A 20,172-nucleotide genomic window follows, 5' to 3' on the forward strand; every position below is an offset into this window, starting at 1 on the left:
GAGTTTGTTATGATCAAGTTGTAATGTCCAGAGTTCAGTAGTTTGTAATATCCAAAATATCAGAGTTTGTATCTCGTCTGTAGTTACTAAAAGTATCTGATACCAGCCCAGAAAAGAACAAGAAACAGCCATGCCTTCAAATATCAGAGTTATCAACCAAGAATTGAGGTATTCAAAAAGTCGTATTTCCCCAGAACTATCGTAGACTGGAACTCGTTGCCACCAAGCACAGTTGGGGCATCATCACTAGAAAACTTTAAACAACTCTTGCAATCAAATGTGCAAAGATTGAGTGTAACAAGCCGTTCGGTGTGATATAGCTAGCTGCCGCTGCGCCGCGTGCCTGCGAAGCTGGTGTGTTACGCCGAAAGGCGGTTATACCGGCTATACCGATACAGATACAGAAAAAGGTTATGACGGAAAAGATATCGTCTGCAACAGGCAAAGTTCTGATGCAACGTTGACCAAACATCCAACGAAAACCGTGAAAAATCAGGGTTTCGCGCAGGCGCAGTACGTTCTACTGACGTGTTGGCTTTTCGATCGACATAAGGCTACACCGACTTAATATTATGGATGACATCTTCTGAAGACACCCAAACTAGTGCGCGCGGGCGAATAAAAAAAATTCTGGCCAAAAATAAAAATGCTATTAATAAACCACAGGAATACAAAGCTGGTATCCTGAATTTGCGGCAGTTACATATTGGGGTATAGGACATGCTGACTTTTTGCGGAATTTATAGATGTTTCTCGTTTCTACTACTACAGCTTCTTGAGTCGTGGAGCTTCGGTAGCCTGGGTGTCATCCTCCAGAGTTACCACCGGCTCTGTATTGTTGCTAACTACCATGGACTACCCAGGCCTAGAGCCAGGCCAGAGCCTCGGAGGACGTGATCTTTTATTTTTTATTTTTTATTTTTTTTAGAACAGGCGAAAATCAATGCGCGCGCGGATGTCATCCACAAAATTAAGACGGTGTGGCCTAACATGTCGCTATTGACGCTGGGAACGAGACACCCCCGCGCCAGCTGTGAAATCAACACTGGCGGATTAACGACGTTTTCAAAGCAACCAATCGATGGTCTTTACTGAGAGTGTCACATGCTACATGTAACGGACAAAAGACTCTTTAAAAGGCTATCCCCATTTACCATTAGCGATACTATTAGTGACAAGCATTAGTACATTATGGTACATACTTGGAAAACTAAGCAAAGTTGGTACTGGTATTTTTGAAGTCTTGAATTTTTTTTTAATTCCAACATGTAATCACCAGACGTGGTGACGACACACTCAAGTTTTTTCAACTTATATTAATGCCGCCACCAACACAGGGGACAAATACATGACAGGACAATACTTATTTACACCTGAGCTAAGTGAGGAAAGTCGTGTAAAGTGTTCCCAAGGGCACAAGATCGGTGGCATGTCAGGACTCGAACCCGGGACTCTTAGTTCCGAGTCGCGCACTCTGTCGCTACGCCACACGACCCCACTTGTCTTGAAATTGATGCCCTGTTTTTTCTGGATCGTACAATCACGTGATCTTTAGCCAATGTAGCCTTCGTTTAGAGGTGAAGACTATATTAACTTTACCTTCACTGAAATGCAGCGTAATTGGTAAGGAATTTCACTTACCAAGAAATTTCTCGACACTTTGACGTGAACAACATTGCAAAATTAGCATGAAAGTTCATCTGTGTTGGTACAAGTCATTATGAAATAAAGACTAAGCTTTAACTTCCAGCACTTAGATTACAGAAATGGGACTTACCCAAATTTTCGGTTGACTCCATCAACCTTGTTCACGGAATGGACCCGTCTACTCTTGGAACGTGACGTCAGAGACACGTGACCGTAGTAGCGGGTCATACGTGCCAGATAACTTGTGTCGCCCCCCGTCTCTGTTCAGGGTAGGTCTGTGAGCTCTTATGTAGACCGCCTCCTTTACTCCTATTGCAAAGAAGTCTGATTCAGAATCGAGGATTTTCACCCCTTCCAGAGATACTGAATGTCCCGGAGATTCAATGTGAATATGTTATGTGAATGCCTGAACAGAGACGGGGGGCGACACAAGTTATCTGGCAGGTATGACCCGCTACTACGGTCACGTGTCTCTGACGTCACGTTCAAAGAGTAGACGGGTCCATTCCGTGAATAAGGTTGATGGAGTCAACCGAAAATTTGGGTAAGTCCCAATTCTGTAATCTAAGTGCTGGAAGATAAAGTTTAGTCTTTATTTCATAACATGTTAAATGTTAATTGGTAGACATAGATTATGTTTAAACTTAACGTTACCAAAAGTAGGCAATCTCTTATAATGGGTGGCATCTCAGTCAGTTTTTGTTATGATAATGACTTATTTTCGTACGGATTGCCCGATCTTTGTCGTTCGTTTGTGCTTTAGGTTAACCCAGAAACAGAGCCATTCTAACAAAGGCTGACATTTCACAAAACAATAAGCCGGGAGATGGGGGGGGGGTCTCTCTTACGTGGGTAAAGTTTTCCATATAACCACACCAAGTAAATTTTATGGATGACGTCCTTTGGAGACCCTAAATCTAATGCGAGAGGGCGAAAAAAAACAAGAAGGGCCCTAAAAACAAGTTGCCTAGATTAGAAATATACTAAGAGACGACAAATGTTAGGACACAAATTGAATGAGGTGACACAGTGTAACAAGCAAGAAGTCTTTTATTCATCATCAAAACAGCAATAAATCAGGTGGGACAGCAGTTGTCGTCCTGTCCCCGTTTCTTTCATCTCATTTTTGCAGGCCTGCAGAAACAAAGCATGTGCTCTTTACCCATTTCGCGTTACGGGTTTCACATCAATCTAACGATTTGCGGCACTGTCGTGACTCTTTGGTCATAGTTACAGGAAGCAGAATTTCTTGTTTTTTTTCTAGAAACAGGCCAAAATCAATGCGCGCGCGGACGTCATCCATAAAATTTACTTGGTGTGGCCTTATCTGGAAATAACAATACATATAAGTTGTTTTATAACATGAAAAAGGGTATTAATTGCCGACATTCACACCCAATGACTTCTTCGATTCCCCAGAAATATAATCTGAATTTTTTCTAGGATCTCCATCATACATTTCAGTCCACACTGAATTATACGTTATATTAAAAAAGATGACAATATTAGTAATATTTTCACAGTGAAAAATTAAAAGTCCGTTGCTGTAATCGGTTCCTGTTGACTTGGGCCACACCGATTTAATTTTATGGATGACATCCTCTGAAAACCCCCAAACTAGGGCGCGCGGGCGAAGAAAAAAATTCCGGCCAAAAATACAAATGCTACATGTACTAAACAATACAAAGCTGGTATTGTGAATTTGCGGTATAATACATAGCGCCGTTTACGACAAGCCGGCACATGCTAGCCTTTTGCAGAATTTACTGTACGTATGTTCTGAGTTCTTGATCCTCCAGAGTTACTACAGTCACCGCTAACTACCGTGGACTAACTAACTACCATGGACTACCCAGGCCTAGAGCCAGGCCTAGAGCCAGGCCTAGAGCCAGGCCTAGAGCCAGGCCTAGAGCCAGGCCTAGAGCCAGGCCTAGAGCCAGGCCAGGTTTTTAGAACAGGCAAAAAATCAATGCGCGCGTGTATGTCATCCATAAAATTAAGGCGGTGTGGCCTTACTACGTTTTGATCCCGGATCCAAAAAAAAAAAAACGCCGCTTCCTGAATCGCGACCAGAGTACACAAGTGAACGCTCTATTATCGTGAAAGGTTATGGGGCCTTTGTTGTGAAAGGCTGCGGCCTTTAGCTCAGTTCTCTTGTCCAAACAGCCGGCTGGGAGCATTGTGTGGGGGCCCGGAGCGGAGTGTATTTGGGTTGCTCAAAAAAGCGTCGTTCCGAGGAAAAGGACACGTACGAACATCTGGCGATATTCTAGCCGCAGGCAGCATCATTAGAATAGGAAAATACGTGAGAAGACGGGTGTAGAAACGAAAAATCACTGAGCTGAATTTTTGAGAATTCAGGAGTGTTTCAGAGAGTCTGGAGTAACGATGTGTTGTCGGAAAGGTAAGTTACAGTCTTCATATTTTCTAGTAGTTTGTCTATCAAAGACATAGAAATAAGACGATAAACTGACAAGTTGTTTCTTTCAGCAGTATCTAATCGTTGTTCACTTTCGTGTCAGTAAAACAAACGATATGAAAAACAGACAAAAATGTTTTACTAGCCTTTCCATGACGTCAGAGTGATATCCAGGTCGCCTTGACCTCTATGTGACGTCATGAAGGTCAATGTCCTGAGCTGAAGATTCTGATTTTAGTGAGTCGCATTTTAAGCATATCCATTTCCATCTGCATCAAAGATCTTACTATATTATCTTCAACGTTGCAGCCAGATAAAACGAACAAAACAAAAAGATTTTTGTACAGAAAAAAAATCCTATAGATTAAAGTGTTCTTTACTTGTATCAAAGCATTCATTCATTGTTTTATGTATTCATTAGTATTGATCCATTCATATTTTTCTTTGTTCCTTTTTTCTTTCATTTTTTTCGTGGACGAATGGTTTCTTGTACAAGTAACATCATATCACAGCCTACAGATATGATGTCCTACGTGATATTATAAGCTATTCAAATTTCTCACTTCAAATACGACAGATTTCAATAGACTTGTTGCTACAGATAGATTTGATTATACATTCAAATTCAACAGCCCACACAATGAAAAATAGGTAGATACATAAAGACTGTTTTGTTATTAGAAAGAATACTGATTTGCTGTCACATGTACCCATAGATAACTCCGCCTGATTGTAAAGCCTAAGGTAACTTTTATTATATCTTTTCTATATATAAGTTGTTAAGTTTTATTCTATACCTATCTATTTTACTATGCTACTTATTGTTATTTATTTGCCATACAATGTACCCTGTACAATTGTCGTGCAATAAAGTTCTATACACAATAATTCCATTTAACGTTATCATACATCCTTAATTTTCTGAAACAAGTTTGAACTGCAATGTCCGACACAAGAAATTGGAAATTGCAGTACAAACTTGTTTCCTAGTGGCTACTACTAAACACAGATGAACTTTCAATGTATCCTTAATTTTGTTTCTTAGAAATGTCATGCTAAACTCGCTGAATACCGCATGTTGAGAGCGGACTGGAGAGCAGCAATATTAGGGATACGTTCTCTTGTGTGGTGTGGGAACGAGACCTCCCCATGGGGTCACCAGGGGTCACGGACACGGATATACCTGGGGACGAGGTTCCTCGGCACATCAGGTGAGCAATACTAAAATGGCCGACTTCACAGGCAAATGTAAACTGGGTTCTTCTCCATTTTTATAAATGACAATGACAATGATGTTTATTGCATATTCATGCCATTCAGGGCTAAATGCACTGGATGACATAACATATTGGATGATACTAGTTACTAGTACATAGGGAATTGTACAAGAAGAAAAACAAAACAAACAGCTACTGTATACTATAATTCATCTAACTCTAAAGCTTACAATAGCTTACTAGTTTCTTCTCTCCTCTTGAGACATGCGTACACGAATTCACAGAGTTTCTCAATCACCAGGTGTTTAGACGATGACATTATGTATGTGAACAGTTCGTCGTTTGTTAACTTTGTAACTCTCTGGCCCATTTTAATAGTGTTAAAGAGAGAGATGCGTAGATCTCTGTACAATGGGAATTCCAGGACAAAATGTGTTTCATCTTCTATACAATTATTTTTACAGAGTTCACAGAGTATGTACTACGTATACACAGATTGATGTACAGAATACTTTTTGGTAAACCACCTCGCCAGTCATATAGAGCATTGTTAAAACTTCTAAAGATGAACTGAAATGTTTTCTACTTTTTCTACATTTAGGCATATAAGATTCCCCTTCCAAACTATCAATTTGACTTACGTTAACGATAGTCTCTTGAAAGTACGTCTCCTAACATGTATTGATCCCTGGAGAGGTCGTTATCTACAGGAAACATCTGTTGCACGTTTCACTGTTGTTCTCAACAAAAGAGAATCGATTCTTCCGAACTTCGCGTCGTTACTATTATCTAAGGCCACAGCAAATAATTTTTATGGATGACATCAGCGCGCGCATTAATTTTCGCCTGATTTTTAGAAAAAAAAAGAAGAAGAAGAAATTTTGTTGCCTTCTGACGGTCAACATGCCGAAAATAGGCAAAGATGTCTGCTGCCATGCCGGAAGGTGGATGGCAAATAACTATGAAGAGAGGAGACAAGAAAAGGCTCTGATTCAATGTCTTGTTACTTACTTTAATGCAGTGACATGTGATGCTGGCTGTGTATATGTGATGTTTGTTCCCATTGAATCAAAACCATTTGTACAATGATTGAGTCAAAATATGAAAAGGTAGGAACCTTGTTTTTTTCGGCCCGCCCTGCCTTGTTTTTTTTTCGCCCGCTCGCATTAGATTTGGAGTTTGCGGAGGATGTCATCCATAAAATTTACTTGCTGTGGCCTAAGTACGGCAGCATCGCAGTTTTTCTGTGTTTATTGGGTGTTCTATTCAGCTCGGTATTTGTTGAACTAGTACCTCTAGACTTTCTCTTATCTGGAGGGAATGGAATGGCGCAACGTTTAATCATGTACCAGGTATGTTTTTTTTAATGAGAAAATGAAGTTCCCATGTTTCTGGCATGAAAAAAACAGTATAATATCGTTTTATGTATAGTTAATACATTTATGTATAGTGAATATATTTATGTATAGTGAATACATTAAGATAATATAAAAAGTTGGGTGCGGTGTTTCGAAAATGTAATTTTTGTATATTATCATTGGACATTACGTCTTCCATGGTCTAAAAAAGAGAAGTCAAACCCCTTAGACATAGTTTTAGACATAGCTATAGCTTTAGACAACTACCCGGTAGATTTTAGTTATTTTATACTCTGTTTCATTGTTCTTTTATGTTTGTAACTTGCAATTAGCCTCCGGGCAAGAATTTGCAAAAAAACTCTCATTATCTGTAGCAACTAGGCTGCAACGTATGATATCAAAGGAGTTGTAGGAAGGAACGCTTGCATGAAGTTTTTTTTTCGCTCGCTCCCCCTTTACCCTTGCTTATGGGTCGACCCATATGTCGGCTGTGATCGGTACACGTGTTTTTTTTCGTCCAGATAGCATGCCCGTAGGCGGGGGGGGGGGGTTCGGGGTTAGGAAGAAACCCCCCACAAGGCTCAAAGGTCCACTTTTAGGTCCACTTTTTATGTAAAGGTCCACTTTTTATGTAAAGATTCAAGATTTCAAGATTGGACTGGAATCGTAGAAAAACTGCTCCCTTTGTCATTGAATAAAAAGTTATCTCTGATTTTTTCTTGGAAATCCTCTCAAAAATGCACGAAATGCCATTTTAGAAGGTTCATTTTTCAAAATTTTCCGGGGGGCATGCCCCCAGACCCCCCTAGGAACCTCTCGAGGTCCCCTCAAGCAGTGGGAAGAACCCCCCCCCCCCTTCAAAATCCTGGCTACGGGCATGAACGTCGATCGGAGTGAGGGGAAAATATACTAGGAGGGTACAGATATATGTACCCACGCTAGAAGGTGATGAGCAAAAAAAAAAAAAAGAAAAAACACATTTTGGCCAGAGGTAGAGCTAGTACTGATAAGCTGCGTAAGTGTGGGGATATAGCCAATGTCGTGATCTTTCCTGCACTTTGAAATAATAGAATTTATCATTCATGTACATGAAGTATTTCAAGTAATCGTGATGCTGTACTAGTATTTTGTACCTCGTAGATTAAGGGGAGACACGGTAGCACCGCCTGGCGAATAAATGGCGTATTGCTGACGTCATATATTTGGAAGCACACACACTTGCAAGGTCGTAGGTTAAATGACTGTCATGGCATCATCCGTTTTTTTTTTGTTTACTGCAGCAAGATTTAAAAATGTAAAAATATTTTTTGTACAAAAAGGGAGGCCAGTAGTAATATAAAGCGTACTGCAACCGTTGTTTCATCGGGGTGAATAGATTTTAGAGATACACTGCTGTATTGTCATTTTTTTTTCATTCATTAGTTTCCCATCCCCAGAATGCAACGCGAAAACGCGGGGGTAACCCTCATTTGCATAGGGCTGGAAGGCATCGGAATGATCCTGTTGACGTTAAACAGCTTGCTTTTCACTGTGTTGGGGCATTTTATGCTCAACATTAATTAAATTACTATGGGCCGAATCTGACAACAAATAGAGAATGAAGTTTTAGTGTTCTTTTCAACATGGAACATGTGGTTTGTAACGTTACAGCATCAGTATAGCGTTACCACTATAACGTTACAAACCACATATTCAAAAAAATTCATTATCTATTTGTTTTCTGATTTAACCCATAGTAATTTAATTAATGTTGAGCATAAAATGCCCCAACACCTCAAAACACAGTGAAAAGCAAGCTGTTTAACGTCAACAGGATCATTCCGATGCCTTCCAGCCCTATGCAAATGAGGGTTACCCCCGCGTTTTCGCGTTGCATTCTGGGGATGGGAAACTGGTGGATGAAACTGTCTGCTTGTTTTCTGAGAACAGAAGTGCGGATGATTTGATGTGTCACGTGAATGACGTGTGGCACAGCTGCAGCCGCCTGGCCAATCAGAACGTCGAGCTGCAACTCCGCCTGGAACTAGCCGAAGTGACCCGGGAACGAGATCGCAGGAAAGAGAAAATGGCGACGTAGGTTCTTTTTTTTCTGAATGAAGGAAAGAAGTTTTGAAAAAAAAGTTTTGAAAGAAATTTTCATCTTAATTTCTTGCAGTCATGGAGCCATGACACAAGTTGAAGTAAGCCATATTGATACATGTATAAAATTTATGTTAAAAACACGTATAAAGGCATAAAAATATCTCTTAGTATGTTTGGATGGCGGTGTTTTACCACCACATGAAACTTTTGTCAACGCAGGTTACATGCAGATGAGTTTCCAGGGAAGATTGTCCTCTGGCGGAAACTGATGAGACTGCAGGCTGAGCTGGACGAGACCAAGTCAAGATGTGGAGACCTAGAGAGGCGGAAAAATTTCCTGGTAAGCCGGACAGATTGGAAAACATGTGAATTGATCGAGTCAGTCAGTCAGTATTAAACCAGTGATTAAGACCGTAAGCTAGCTATAGTTACCTCCATGAAAAATGGAGGCATTGTTTTTGGCGTGTCTGTGTGTGTGTGTGTGTGTGTGTGTGTGTCTGTGTCTGTCTGTGTGTGTGTTTGTGTTTCCGCACATTTGTAGTCAGCATAACTTCTTAACGCCTTTATAGATTATGATGATATTTGGTATGTTGGTAAGTCTTAGGAAGACAAAAATCAAGGTCAAGTATGGGCCTCCTGGTGGATGACCTTGGTACTGCAGCAGAACTTCAGGTCTTTGTATTTTTTGTCCTGAACGTGCTATGGTCTTGGACTTTTGTTGACAGATAGCTTTAACATAAACTTTACATATTTCATGGAGGTATGAGATCTCCGAATTCTTGTTAGTTAGTGGGTTATTGACTTCATTGCGTGTTGTTATTAACAGTCAAGCTGCCATGCGTGTGTAAAGTATCCAGTGCCTAAAATCGTGATCAATTTTTTCCCCTTTTTTCTCAATCACAGGAACTGAACGTTGATGATCTGGAAAGAATGGTGACTAAGCTACAGTATGATGTAAGGGCATCAATTTGTTTCTTTATTTGTTTGTTTATTAAACCGATCTCCGTTAGTTTGTACAGACTGAGTTTCCATACATACTAATCTTCTTGGAGTCGTTATACACATATACAACTACAACGTGATGAGGCTTAACTACATACTACTAACGTTACAACATTCACCAATTTCACACTTCCCATAATGCCTAGTAACGGTCACGGATATGACGTAAGAACACCCCCTCCCCCTTCCTCGATGTAATATTTCCAACAAATTCTATCGACAAACTGGTCAACTATTGTTTTGAATTAATCCTCTAGTATAAAGCGCATGCCATAATTGCATTTTTGCTGGAATTAGAGAAAATTCTATCGTTCTACCTTCTACGGAAGACTCTCCTACTCGTACGGTCGCATTACGTATATTAGAACGATAGAGGGTAACGTTACGTCATTTTCTCTAATTTGACGATGACGTAGGGATAAGAAATGAGTGCGACAAACAGCTTGCAACCGCTTGTACACAGCCTAACGTGGATGACACCGGAACATACAAGTTACCGTATGGTACCATAATATGTCGGCTTTGATATCGCATAATTGAGATTAGGAAGGTTGCTCGGTCGGCGTATAAATGCGCGTGACCTTTTCGCTGCCTGCCAGGGTTAGTCGGCTGCAGTTCCGGTGCGCTCCGCAGGAGGTCATTTAAAAGAGGGCGGCATAATGTTAAAAAAACGATAACTTTTTGTACTTTTTTGTTATTTTGTACATCGTACCCTATATTTGAACATATTCGTTTCTAGTGCTTTTCTATGGTACCCTACTGTATTTTTATCCGCGTCGATGTCAGTCACTTCCGGGTCCTTAACTATAGAAATCCCCTTAGGCGAAAAACTGTGTTCTGCTACCTTAACTACATACCAGTATGTTTTGCGACGGGGGGGGGGGGGGAGATGATGACCGATGTTGTCAAAGTTAACGATGAAAACTTACAAAGAAACATTTTGATCAGTGAATTTAAGTTCATGTGGTTTGTGCAATTTTTCAACAATTTACAGCAAAAATATTGCAGAATATATTTTTTCCGTCTATTGTCAAAAATATATAGAACATCTTGTGTTTGTTTCTAGCTTCAGGTATCCCATGTCCGCTTGTCAGAGACGTTGGAAGAGGCACGTGCCATGGCGCATGCGCTAAATCTGGAGATGCAAGCGAGGCAGAGGGCAGAAGTCATGATGTGAGTAACATTAAGAATCAACTTATAAGAAATATATATAATAAATATATTATAATATAATAAATATCGCTTTCAGTTAATTTGCTAAAATAATAGGTTGTTAGAGGCAAATTGAATTTAAGTCTAAGTGAATCAAACCGAATGTATTATTCAAGTACCACAATTAATTTGAATTTAGAAAACCATAAATTAAACTAGACTATGGTAATTACGACCTAATTTCCCTAATCAAAGAGACAAATCCCCCCAACCCCTTTTACATAAACTCCACATATTTCATGGTGGTATGAGATCTCCGAATTCTTGTTCTATGACTGTTTCCACCTTTTAATTCACTGGAATGAACTCATGCCCATCTCCGTTGGCGGGGTCAGTGCGGGGGGAATGTAATCAACACGTGTCGGTAATGGCCGGCCGTGTGAGCCGTTCCAGCTGTCCGGCTGTTCCCCTCCCTTGGCACTGCGGGGTTGTGTATGTAAGGCCGTGTTTATGTGAAGTCACCCAAACCGCGATTCGGGTAACTCACATTCCTCACATCTGGTCCACGTGCCACACATTCCTGTGAAACCGTGTCCGATCACAATTCGCCTGAGCTACATTTATTGTTGTTTGATGAAAACATGCAAGGTAGCGTATTATTAGTGTCAGAGGTCAACGACCTGCTTTCTGATGCCCCCCTCCCAGCGTATCTCGGCCGAATGCCGACGTGGTCCCGCCAGAGGCGGTGAAGCTCGTCCTAGAACGGACACATTATTTGACCATTACTGCTCTTTAAGTTGCTGCCACGTAATTTAAGTTGGTATTGCATATAAATAAAGAAATATCACCCCGTAATCCATGACCAAGTGAAGTCACACTGAAATCACATTGCGTTCAGACGCAAATCGCGATGCGGGAAAACCGATTCGAAACCACCTCTAGAAGTGGTTTGGGATCGAGGCGCTTTCAATGTGATTTGGAGCGTTCAGATGGAGCCACTTGAAACCGGCTTCGGGGGAAACCACATGTAAAGCGCCTTGGGTGACTTCACATAAACACGGCCTAAGTAAGGCTGGCGCGTGTGTACTTAGCGCGCTACAAACCGGGTAAAAGCTGCCATCAATTCTCATAAATGGTCGTCCACGGAGGTTTTTTTTTAAGTCCCGTGGAGCTAACAAAAACGGTACCCACGCGTCATTCCTGACTTTTTTTTTTTAAATTCTTACCATTGAACTAACTATTGTACCTCCTCTGTCTTCACTTCATATTTCACCTATTCTGTCTTCGGCGTTTAGAAGATTTTTTAATTAAGTTAAAGGTACAATTGGCAATTTTAGTCCATCATACTGGATAGATTATTGATATTGAAGGCAACGGAAAAAAATTCCTTTCGATTTGTTTGTGACAAAATTTACAAGATCTACCATATTATTAGGTGATTTCAAGCTAGAACAGTAAGACTGTATCGAACGCGAGTAAGAAGTCGCTGAATACCGCGGAAGCTCGCCTGCCAAGACGGATGAAATGATTATCCCAACCTTTCTGCACCCTCCCAACACTGTCAGAATTGATGTGACAGAGGGGCAGGGGTTACCGCGGTGTACGGAGTACAGACCCGGCGGTACAACACTTGTAACGCCGCCTGGAAACCTGGCAGGCTGCGGTATAAAAACTAGACCTGTCAGCCTTATCGGGCCCGGGCATCGCTACGGAAAAGGTTCGGTGCGTGTTTAGCTCTTACACGTCTGTCGCTGCCACTTTAAGAAGCTCATACGATAAGAATTCGCGAAGACTCTGACCTCCTTTGCTTTCCTTCAAGACGCTGATGTGATAAGATGGTGACAAGACGCCACACGCCTTCTTGATCCTTAAAGACGCTAACGGAATAAGAATGTGACCTTCTTCTGGTTTATTTACAGGGAAGACATCGCTAAGAACAGAGTGGGAAGTTTTGGTAAGTAAAATCTTTGTCAATTGTAAATACTTTGTTCTGGTAGTGACTATATATTGTAGACATAACAAAAACAGGGTAGGTCATCAGGTTCTTTGTAGTACGACAACTGAATAGTTGTAGCATGTCGTACAGGTGCATTCTTAAGTGTTGTATATAGGACTGCTTTATGTCTTGTTAGCTGTGCCACGACTTCGTGTGTACATGTGAAGTACATTGTATATATCTGGAACAAGTAAGGTAAAAACGTGTCTGTTACCGTTAAAGTTTACAGCTAGCCTGTTATGCGGAACACAAAGAAACTCTTTGCATTTTTGTTTCGAACAGCGATTGAAAATTTTGAATGTCAAAAACGTTTTCAGCATGAAAGACACAAAGAAACACTTTGCATTTTGTTTCGAACAGAGATTGAAAATTTTGAATGTCAAAAACGTTTTCAGTATGAAAGACTCGACTAATTAATATGTTTTATGTTTTAATTCCAAATAAGATAATATATTATGCAGGCTTTTTCGATGTGTGTTGTGGGGGGGGGTATACACATTGTTTATTGCAAATTCTTGCCCGAGGGCTAATTGCAGAAACAGAAGAAACATGGTATTAAAACAGACAATTAGTACATATAGAACTACTGATAACTACTAAGAAACTACCAGTAAAAACTACTGGGTTTGACTTCTCTTTTGAAGACAGAGGAAGACAAAGGATCCCACTTTTTTATAATTTGTGGGTTTTCGGATGTTAAGAGGAGAGTAGCTTTCTTCTCATTTGTTTATGTGTGATAATTTGATATGTGTTGGTCGTCAGGTGCCTTGTGTAATTCTAGCGAGAATTGTTTTTGTAGCATTCACATGAAAGGTTAAATGACTCACTCGCTCTGTGTACGTCAACAATGTTCAAAAATAGTGTCGGATGTTTCATTACATATCACGCAAGCACCGAACCAAAAAAAAGTCATGGTTCTAAGGCCACACCAATTTAATTTCTTGGTTTACGGTTTCGCCCGCTTCATTTTTTTTTTTTGATTTGCAAATAAAAATAAAAATTCAGAATCTACTGCAAAATGCTCATAATTTGCCCTGAACAGTTGAAAGTAGTCCTTTTCATCCTAGTTGTTTCATTTATTCCATCTTTCAATGCAATAGTATCATTAAAAGTTCAAAATTCATTGTTTACATTTTGAACCAGTCTGGTGTGTTGACTTCATGGCTCCTATCGTACCATTTGGGCCATAATAGGATGCCTAGGCCTGTTTTTATTTTTTTTCGCCCGCCCGCTCCAGTATTTTTCTAGAAAAATCCGTTAACCAAGAAATTAAATTGGTGTGACCTAAGAAAGCGTTGTAAAGTTCAGCTGGGAATAACAAGCTAAGTTTGTCACATGTTGACATAAACTGTCGGGTTTCCTACGTCCTGTGCCAGGAAATTCCGATCAAAGGAAAGATCAAGAATTCAAGATCTGTTCCATACTTTGAGTTTGAATCGTAACCAAGGACTCGTATTTAGTCAGACAAAAAAATACACAAACAGAATAGAGCCTCGCAGAAGATTTTATCTTTTAAAGGCGAGGGAAAGTTGTTTTTTCTCCACCCCATTCACATTCGCGTTCTGTCCATAGATTGATTTGACTGGGATGACACTATGTATAAATACAGCCTGTGGTGTGTCACAAACAGGGAAAACATGTTCTTTAATGGGCGAACGGATACATTATAATCCATAGTGAAATGCCGTATTTAGCAAAATAGTTCCATGTTATTTCTTTTTTTTTTCGTTAAATTCATATCCTTTGTTTTGTCTGTAAAAGTGACATGGTTGTTTTTCTAGGTCAGTGTAAATGCCGGGAGGGTTTCCAGGTCAATGACCGCAAGGCCGCGGCACCTAGCCTTTACATCTCCCAGGTATCCCTGACCCTGACCGACCTCTCGGACGCATGCGTACAAACCGACAACTGCCATCCTCATCAAACTTCAGTTCTGACGCAAACGGATTTCAAAAAAGGGCATGAAACGAGAAATCAATTTGACGCATGCGTGCAAGTCTCAAATGATGCAAATGTCGTTGACGCGTGCGTACAAACGGCTGTCGGTTTGAGTCGGCCATCTTTGGACCACCCAAGTCGACCACCTGACGTCATCTCATTACGTCATCAGACAGACAGTTGGACCCAAACAGACGCCTGGGATAGCCAAGGGCGCGGGGAAACAGCTGACACTGTCTGCGCATGTACGCAGACGTTTTACGGCTGTAGTGACGCCTCCACACAAACAGACGGTCAATCACGACATTCCGTCTCGACGGTTCATTCATATGTTTCAGCTCTCGTGGCAAACGCAGTGGCGGAGGTAGGGGCTGAAAAACAGTTCTGTTACGATTTAGACGCCCAAGGTCAACAGTTTAGCAAAGGTCATCGTTCACAACAGGACATCGAGGAACGTCAAAATCAAGGTGAATGCCGGGAAAAACAAATGAGCAAAGAGGATGAGAAGCAGGAAACTTGTTTAGATCTGTCCGTAAATCAACAAGACCAGATCCAGGAGGAGCTTTACTGCAAACAAAACGTTCCGGAGCTTTCACAGGGTCAAGACATCTTACAAGATAAGGGACAAGATAAGACCCCCGACACAGAGGTTTGCACAGTTTCAGAGAAGAACTGCGAAGACAAGGTCTTCGAGTGCCATTCTGTGGATCAAGACAAGTTAGTAAATGGCAGTATAGAAGCAAAGGTACTGCCTGCTAAAACGCAACTGACTTCGGACACACTAGAAGAAGCAATGGACCATGTTTTGACTCCTAATGTATCTACTGTTACTCAAGTGACAGAAAATTGTTCTGATGTACCAGTTTCACAAACACACAACACAGAAGCCACACTGGACTATACTGAAGATGGTTCCTATAACATCAGTAGCAACTCAGTTGCTACTTCTGAGAGCAGTCTAGATCAAGTAGCCACGCCTAATACAGCAAACTCTAAAGTACGACAAGAAAAGGGCTCAGAACTTACGCAGGATCCTCCTGCTGCTAAGAGCCAAGGGAAGATGTCATACTTGTACGATCCCGTTCTTGATATTTACTATAGGCCAAGTGAAGGCGTTCAGCCAGATGAGAATGTTCCCAATGCTAACCCTGAGAATGACCATACCGAGACCACGTCTTCTTCAGATGCTTGTAGCCTCGCTCCCAGGCCGTCAGGCACTGGTAGTGCGGGTCCCAGCATTTCAGGCTTTAGTACGGGTAGCCTAGGCTTCAGGCCTCCTGACTCCAGTAGTCTCATCTCCAAGCTACCAGAAGCCAATTCCTATAGACTCGGTTTCAGTCCCCCAGACACCAGGCCTCTGGACACCAAAACAAGTAGCCTAGACTCCAGGCCTGCGGAAGGCAACCCCGGTAGCCTCGGTTGCCGGACATCACTACAGGAGCGACTAGGACTGATGAGTAAGATAAGGATGGCCAACAGCTTCTCCATACAGGAGGAGGAGGCTGAGGATGGGTGTGAAGAAGACACGTAAGTTTGGACACTTCTATTTTGCTTCTAGGAAAACCTTTTCTTTTTTTTATCTATGCAATGCCAGACTCAGCTTAGCATCTGTCATAAGGGCGCTGTCCAATGTTACTGAGGTGGCGGTTAACACTGCTCTTAAATATATGTCTGTCCTTAATAGCTACAATGTCCTGTGGGAGGGAGTTCCAGAGCTGTACTGTGGCTGGTAGGAAGGTTCTTCTGTGTGATGTTGTAGATGACTTTACAGGTTCCAGAGCGTTGCTGTGTTGCGATCTTGACCTACGTGCCTTTGATGGTTACAAAGTAAACATCATATATATCTCATCGATGTTGTGTACTATATTTCTAAGTTGAGACTACTCGTGTAGTACCTTAATATCCAAATCTCCAAATTCATTCGGGGAAAGGGAACGATCAAATTGGCCACGCGGGTTATCATTTGCAATCGTATTGGATACTGCTCAGCCAATTTGATACTGTCTTGCCAATTTGATACTGTAATTGCAGCCACCAAAACATCTGCTTGGAGATTAGCAGTAACTGTTACTGCAATAAAGCATTGATTTACAGTGAGTTGTTCCCGGGGGTGGGGAGTAGTAACTGTTATTGTCTGATTTACAGTGAGTTGTTCCCGGGGGTGGGGAGTAGTAACTGTTATTGTCTGATTTAGGGGTCCCCTGCCTGTACTGCGGGAAGAGTCGATGGAGATGTCTTCAGACACAGAGGAGAACCACTTTATACCCGTCGTGCACGAGCCTTCCATTGAGGTGGGACATTTTCTCATAATCATATTTTTATATTATATTAAATCATATTTTTATATTATATTAAATCATATATTATATTAAATCATATATTATATTATATTATATTATATTATATTATATTATATTATATTATATTATATTATATTATATTATATTATATTATATTATATTATATTAAAAATCATATTTTTCTCATAATCATAATCTCATAATTTTGTTGTCACCCAAAACAGAAGCGATAATAAGGTAGTTCACAGTTCCGGTTAAGACCCTAACTTCATTCAACATTGATTATGTAATCGCAGTCCAGTACGAAGGTAAAACAACAAAATTCAACGTCTGAAATTTTCTAGACGTGTTGAAAATACGTGGATCATGTTTATGTCTTTGAGACCGTATCTTCAGGCACAATCCCACAATCCCTTGAAAAGCCTATATTGCCATGAAGCTGTCGAAGAATGGACACATAATAGGTATCTGTATCTGTACCTGTATAGCCGGTATAATTTCGGCGTAACACACCAGCTTCGCAGGCACGCGGCGCGGGGGCAGCTGGCAGGTAGAAATCTTATAGAAAATTGTGATAAGGTTTATGTTTCACTTTTTTTTAAAACATTGGATTAGGGTCTCACAAATGTCAGCGTTCATTAAATAAATCCTGTATTTGACTATGTTTCCCCTTATGTGCATCAGAAGAGCCCGGCTAGTTCGGAGGATGAGGAGGGCCCGCTGGACCTCCCCCGGAGAGGGAGCCTCCTGCAGCCGAGGGACGACTCACCGGCGTTACGGTCCAAATCTGCCGAGTTCAGCGGAGATATCAGGTACGATTTACCCTGGATGCCAAACTAGTATCGGGCCGTTAGCCGTTTTCCTTCGGCAGCCAAGAGCCCTTCGCCCGCCTATCTAAATTACCGCTACGGGGGAGTTGAGCCCGAGGGGTTTGTCCGGCCCTAGTAGTCAAACTCCCCCCGGACTAGACTCCCCCGTAGCGGTAATTTACACCAGCGGGCGACGGGCTCTTGCGGCCGGGAAAACGAGTTCTGGATTCCAGGGTAGGTACGTTTCAGATCACACCCACTGTCTTTCATCAGTGACTCAGAATCTTTCATCATTGACAGTGACTGATCACTGATAAAAGAAGTTCGATGCAATCATAAACATCTAACTTTGACAGAATTACTAATCACTTCTCTATTCACGAGTTTCCCATCCCCAGAATGCAACGCGAAAACGAGGGGGTAACCCTCATTTGCATAGGACTGGAAGGCATCGGAATGATCCTGTTGACGTTAAACAGTTGCTTTTCACTGTGTTTTGAGGTGTTGGGTTTGGTTTTATGCTCAACATTAATTAAATTACTATGGGCCGAATCTGACAACAAATAGAGAATGAAGTTTTAGTGTTCTTTTCAACATGGAAGATGTGGTTTGTAACGTTTCAGCATCAGTATAGCGTTACCACTATAACGTTACAAACCACATATTCCAAAAAATTCATTCTCTATTTGTTGCCAGATTCAACCCATAGTAATTTAATTGACGTTGAGCATAAAATGCCCTGACACCTCAAAACTCAGTGAAAAGGAAGCTGTTTAACGTCAACAGGATCATTCCGATGCCTTCCAGCTCTATGCAAATGAGGGTTACCCCCGTATTTTCGCATTGCATTCTGGGGATGGGAAACTCGTGGATGAATGTCACATGCTCGTGTTTTTCCGTAGGAGAGGGTCTAGCGGGTTCCTGACGCGGCCCAAGGTGCACCGGCGGTCAGACCCCATCAAGAAAGCTTCCCTACAGGAACTGCGCAAAATCTCCTTCTGTAGAGGGAGCCGGCCCATCCTGTCATTCAGTGAGGTAAAACTACATAGACAAGATGATCATGAAAGCTCATCTGTGTTGGTAGTAATCATATTTATTTATTCATTTATGACGATTTACCACATTTGTGGAAGGATTGACATAGCAGGTGACTATCACCTTTTCAAAGATGTCAAACCTGAGACCAGACTGTAATGTTTGAACCACTCACACCGGGAAGGTCCCCTACTCTTTTCGATAAGTGTGGTGGGTTCTTTAACGTGCGTGGGGTGTGGCTCTCCCAAACACGGGACCTCCATTTAACGTCCTATCCGACCACTGATGAAGGCGACAGTGTGTGTTGGAATAAAGTTCAATGTTTTACCACATAGACAAGAGTATATAGAACAGATACGATGCTTTTTGGTGGATTTCTACATCAAGTCTGCCCCGTTTCTCCAGATGGTTTTTGCTAAATGATTCTGAGATAAAAAAAATTTTAAATTTTATCTCAGAATCACTTGCTGTACTGTAGGAGGATGTGTCGTAATTCTGATAAAATCAAATGAATACGGCATTAGTTATGGAGAGCTGGTAGACCAAGTGTGTGAACAGGATTATGAGATGCAGTTCTCTTGTCATCCGACAGGAGGGGGTGGTGGACCTGCTGCACGGTTCGCTGGAGGAAGTGGAGCTGACGGAAGAGGACCGGAAACGGAATCTGGAGCTCCTGGAGGAATGCCGGATTGCGTCAGAGAGGTTCAAGAACCGGCCCAGACCTTACAAGTTCAAGAAGGGAGGGAAAACGCATGAACGAGGTCAGACAGCGCCACGATATTATAATTCACACAATTTTGGAATAGAAATACCGAAATTGAAGAGCAGTTTAACACAAAATCTGTGGTAAATGACTAATTCAGTCTCTTCACTTTGTAACCTCTCATGCCAGTTCTGTCGCTTATCTGGCTAGGGTATGCGGTTAAGGCCAAGTTGATTTGATTATATGGATGACATCCGAATTTTCGGCCGTTTCAAAAAAAAAAGTTTTCAACCATACTGTAAATCGTACAAAACAGTTGCAAAATGAGCAAAAATATACCGTAAGTTACCAAAAAAACCATACCAATGTCGTAGAATGCCAAAAATCAAACGAAAAAAGACGAAATTGTAAAGAAATGAACTTGAAGACTAGATTATTCGCCAAACCATATTCTGTCCCATTTGTTCAACCCTCATGACCACGTAGATTTCATAATAAAAACAACTTTTTTTTTGTT

At 41.3% G+C, this 20,172-nt stretch overlaps 2 protein-coding genes across 2 annotated transcripts in view; both read left to right on the forward strand.

The window, feature by feature from the left end:
* The first annotated feature begins 5,215 nt into the window (after positions 1-5,215).
* On the forward strand, positions 5,216-10,105 carry LOC109487652. Its single transcript, XM_019791655.1, has 5 exons — positions 5,216-5,277; positions 8,571-8,714; positions 8,943-9,063; positions 9,627-9,677; positions 10,091-10,105. Exons 1-5 carry the CDS (start codon positions 5,216-5,218, stop codon positions 10,103-10,105), a joined length of 393 nt encoding a protein of 130 aa, XP_019647214.1.
* Positions 10,106-10,842: 737 nt separating this feature from the next.
* Positions 10,843-20,172, forward strand: part of LOC109487653 — a 24,269-nt gene continuing 14,939 nt past the window's right edge. The window contains exons 1-8 of the mRNA XM_019791657.1: positions 10,843-10,898; positions 12,797-12,831; positions 14,655-16,335; positions 16,903-16,959; positions 17,003-17,099; positions 17,793-17,920; positions 18,820-18,952; positions 19,545-19,713. Of these exons, the coding sequence (XP_019647216.1) occupies positions 10,843-10,898; positions 12,797-12,831; positions 14,655-16,335; positions 16,903-16,959; positions 17,003-17,099; positions 17,793-17,920; positions 18,820-18,952; positions 19,545-19,713 (2,356 nt within the window). The remainder of the gene's footprint in view (positions 10,899-12,796; positions 12,832-14,654; positions 16,336-16,902; positions 16,960-17,002; positions 17,100-17,792; positions 17,921-18,819; positions 18,953-19,544; positions 19,714-20,172) is intronic.

This window comes from Branchiostoma belcheri, unplaced genomic scaffold (assembly GCF_001625305.1).
Source record: "Branchiostoma belcheri isolate BF01 breed outbred unplaced genomic scaffold, Haploidv18h27 scaffold9, whole genome shotgun sequence".
Lineage (NCBI taxonomy): Eukaryota > Metazoa > Chordata > Leptocardii > Amphioxiformes > Branchiostomatidae > Branchiostoma > Branchiostoma belcheri.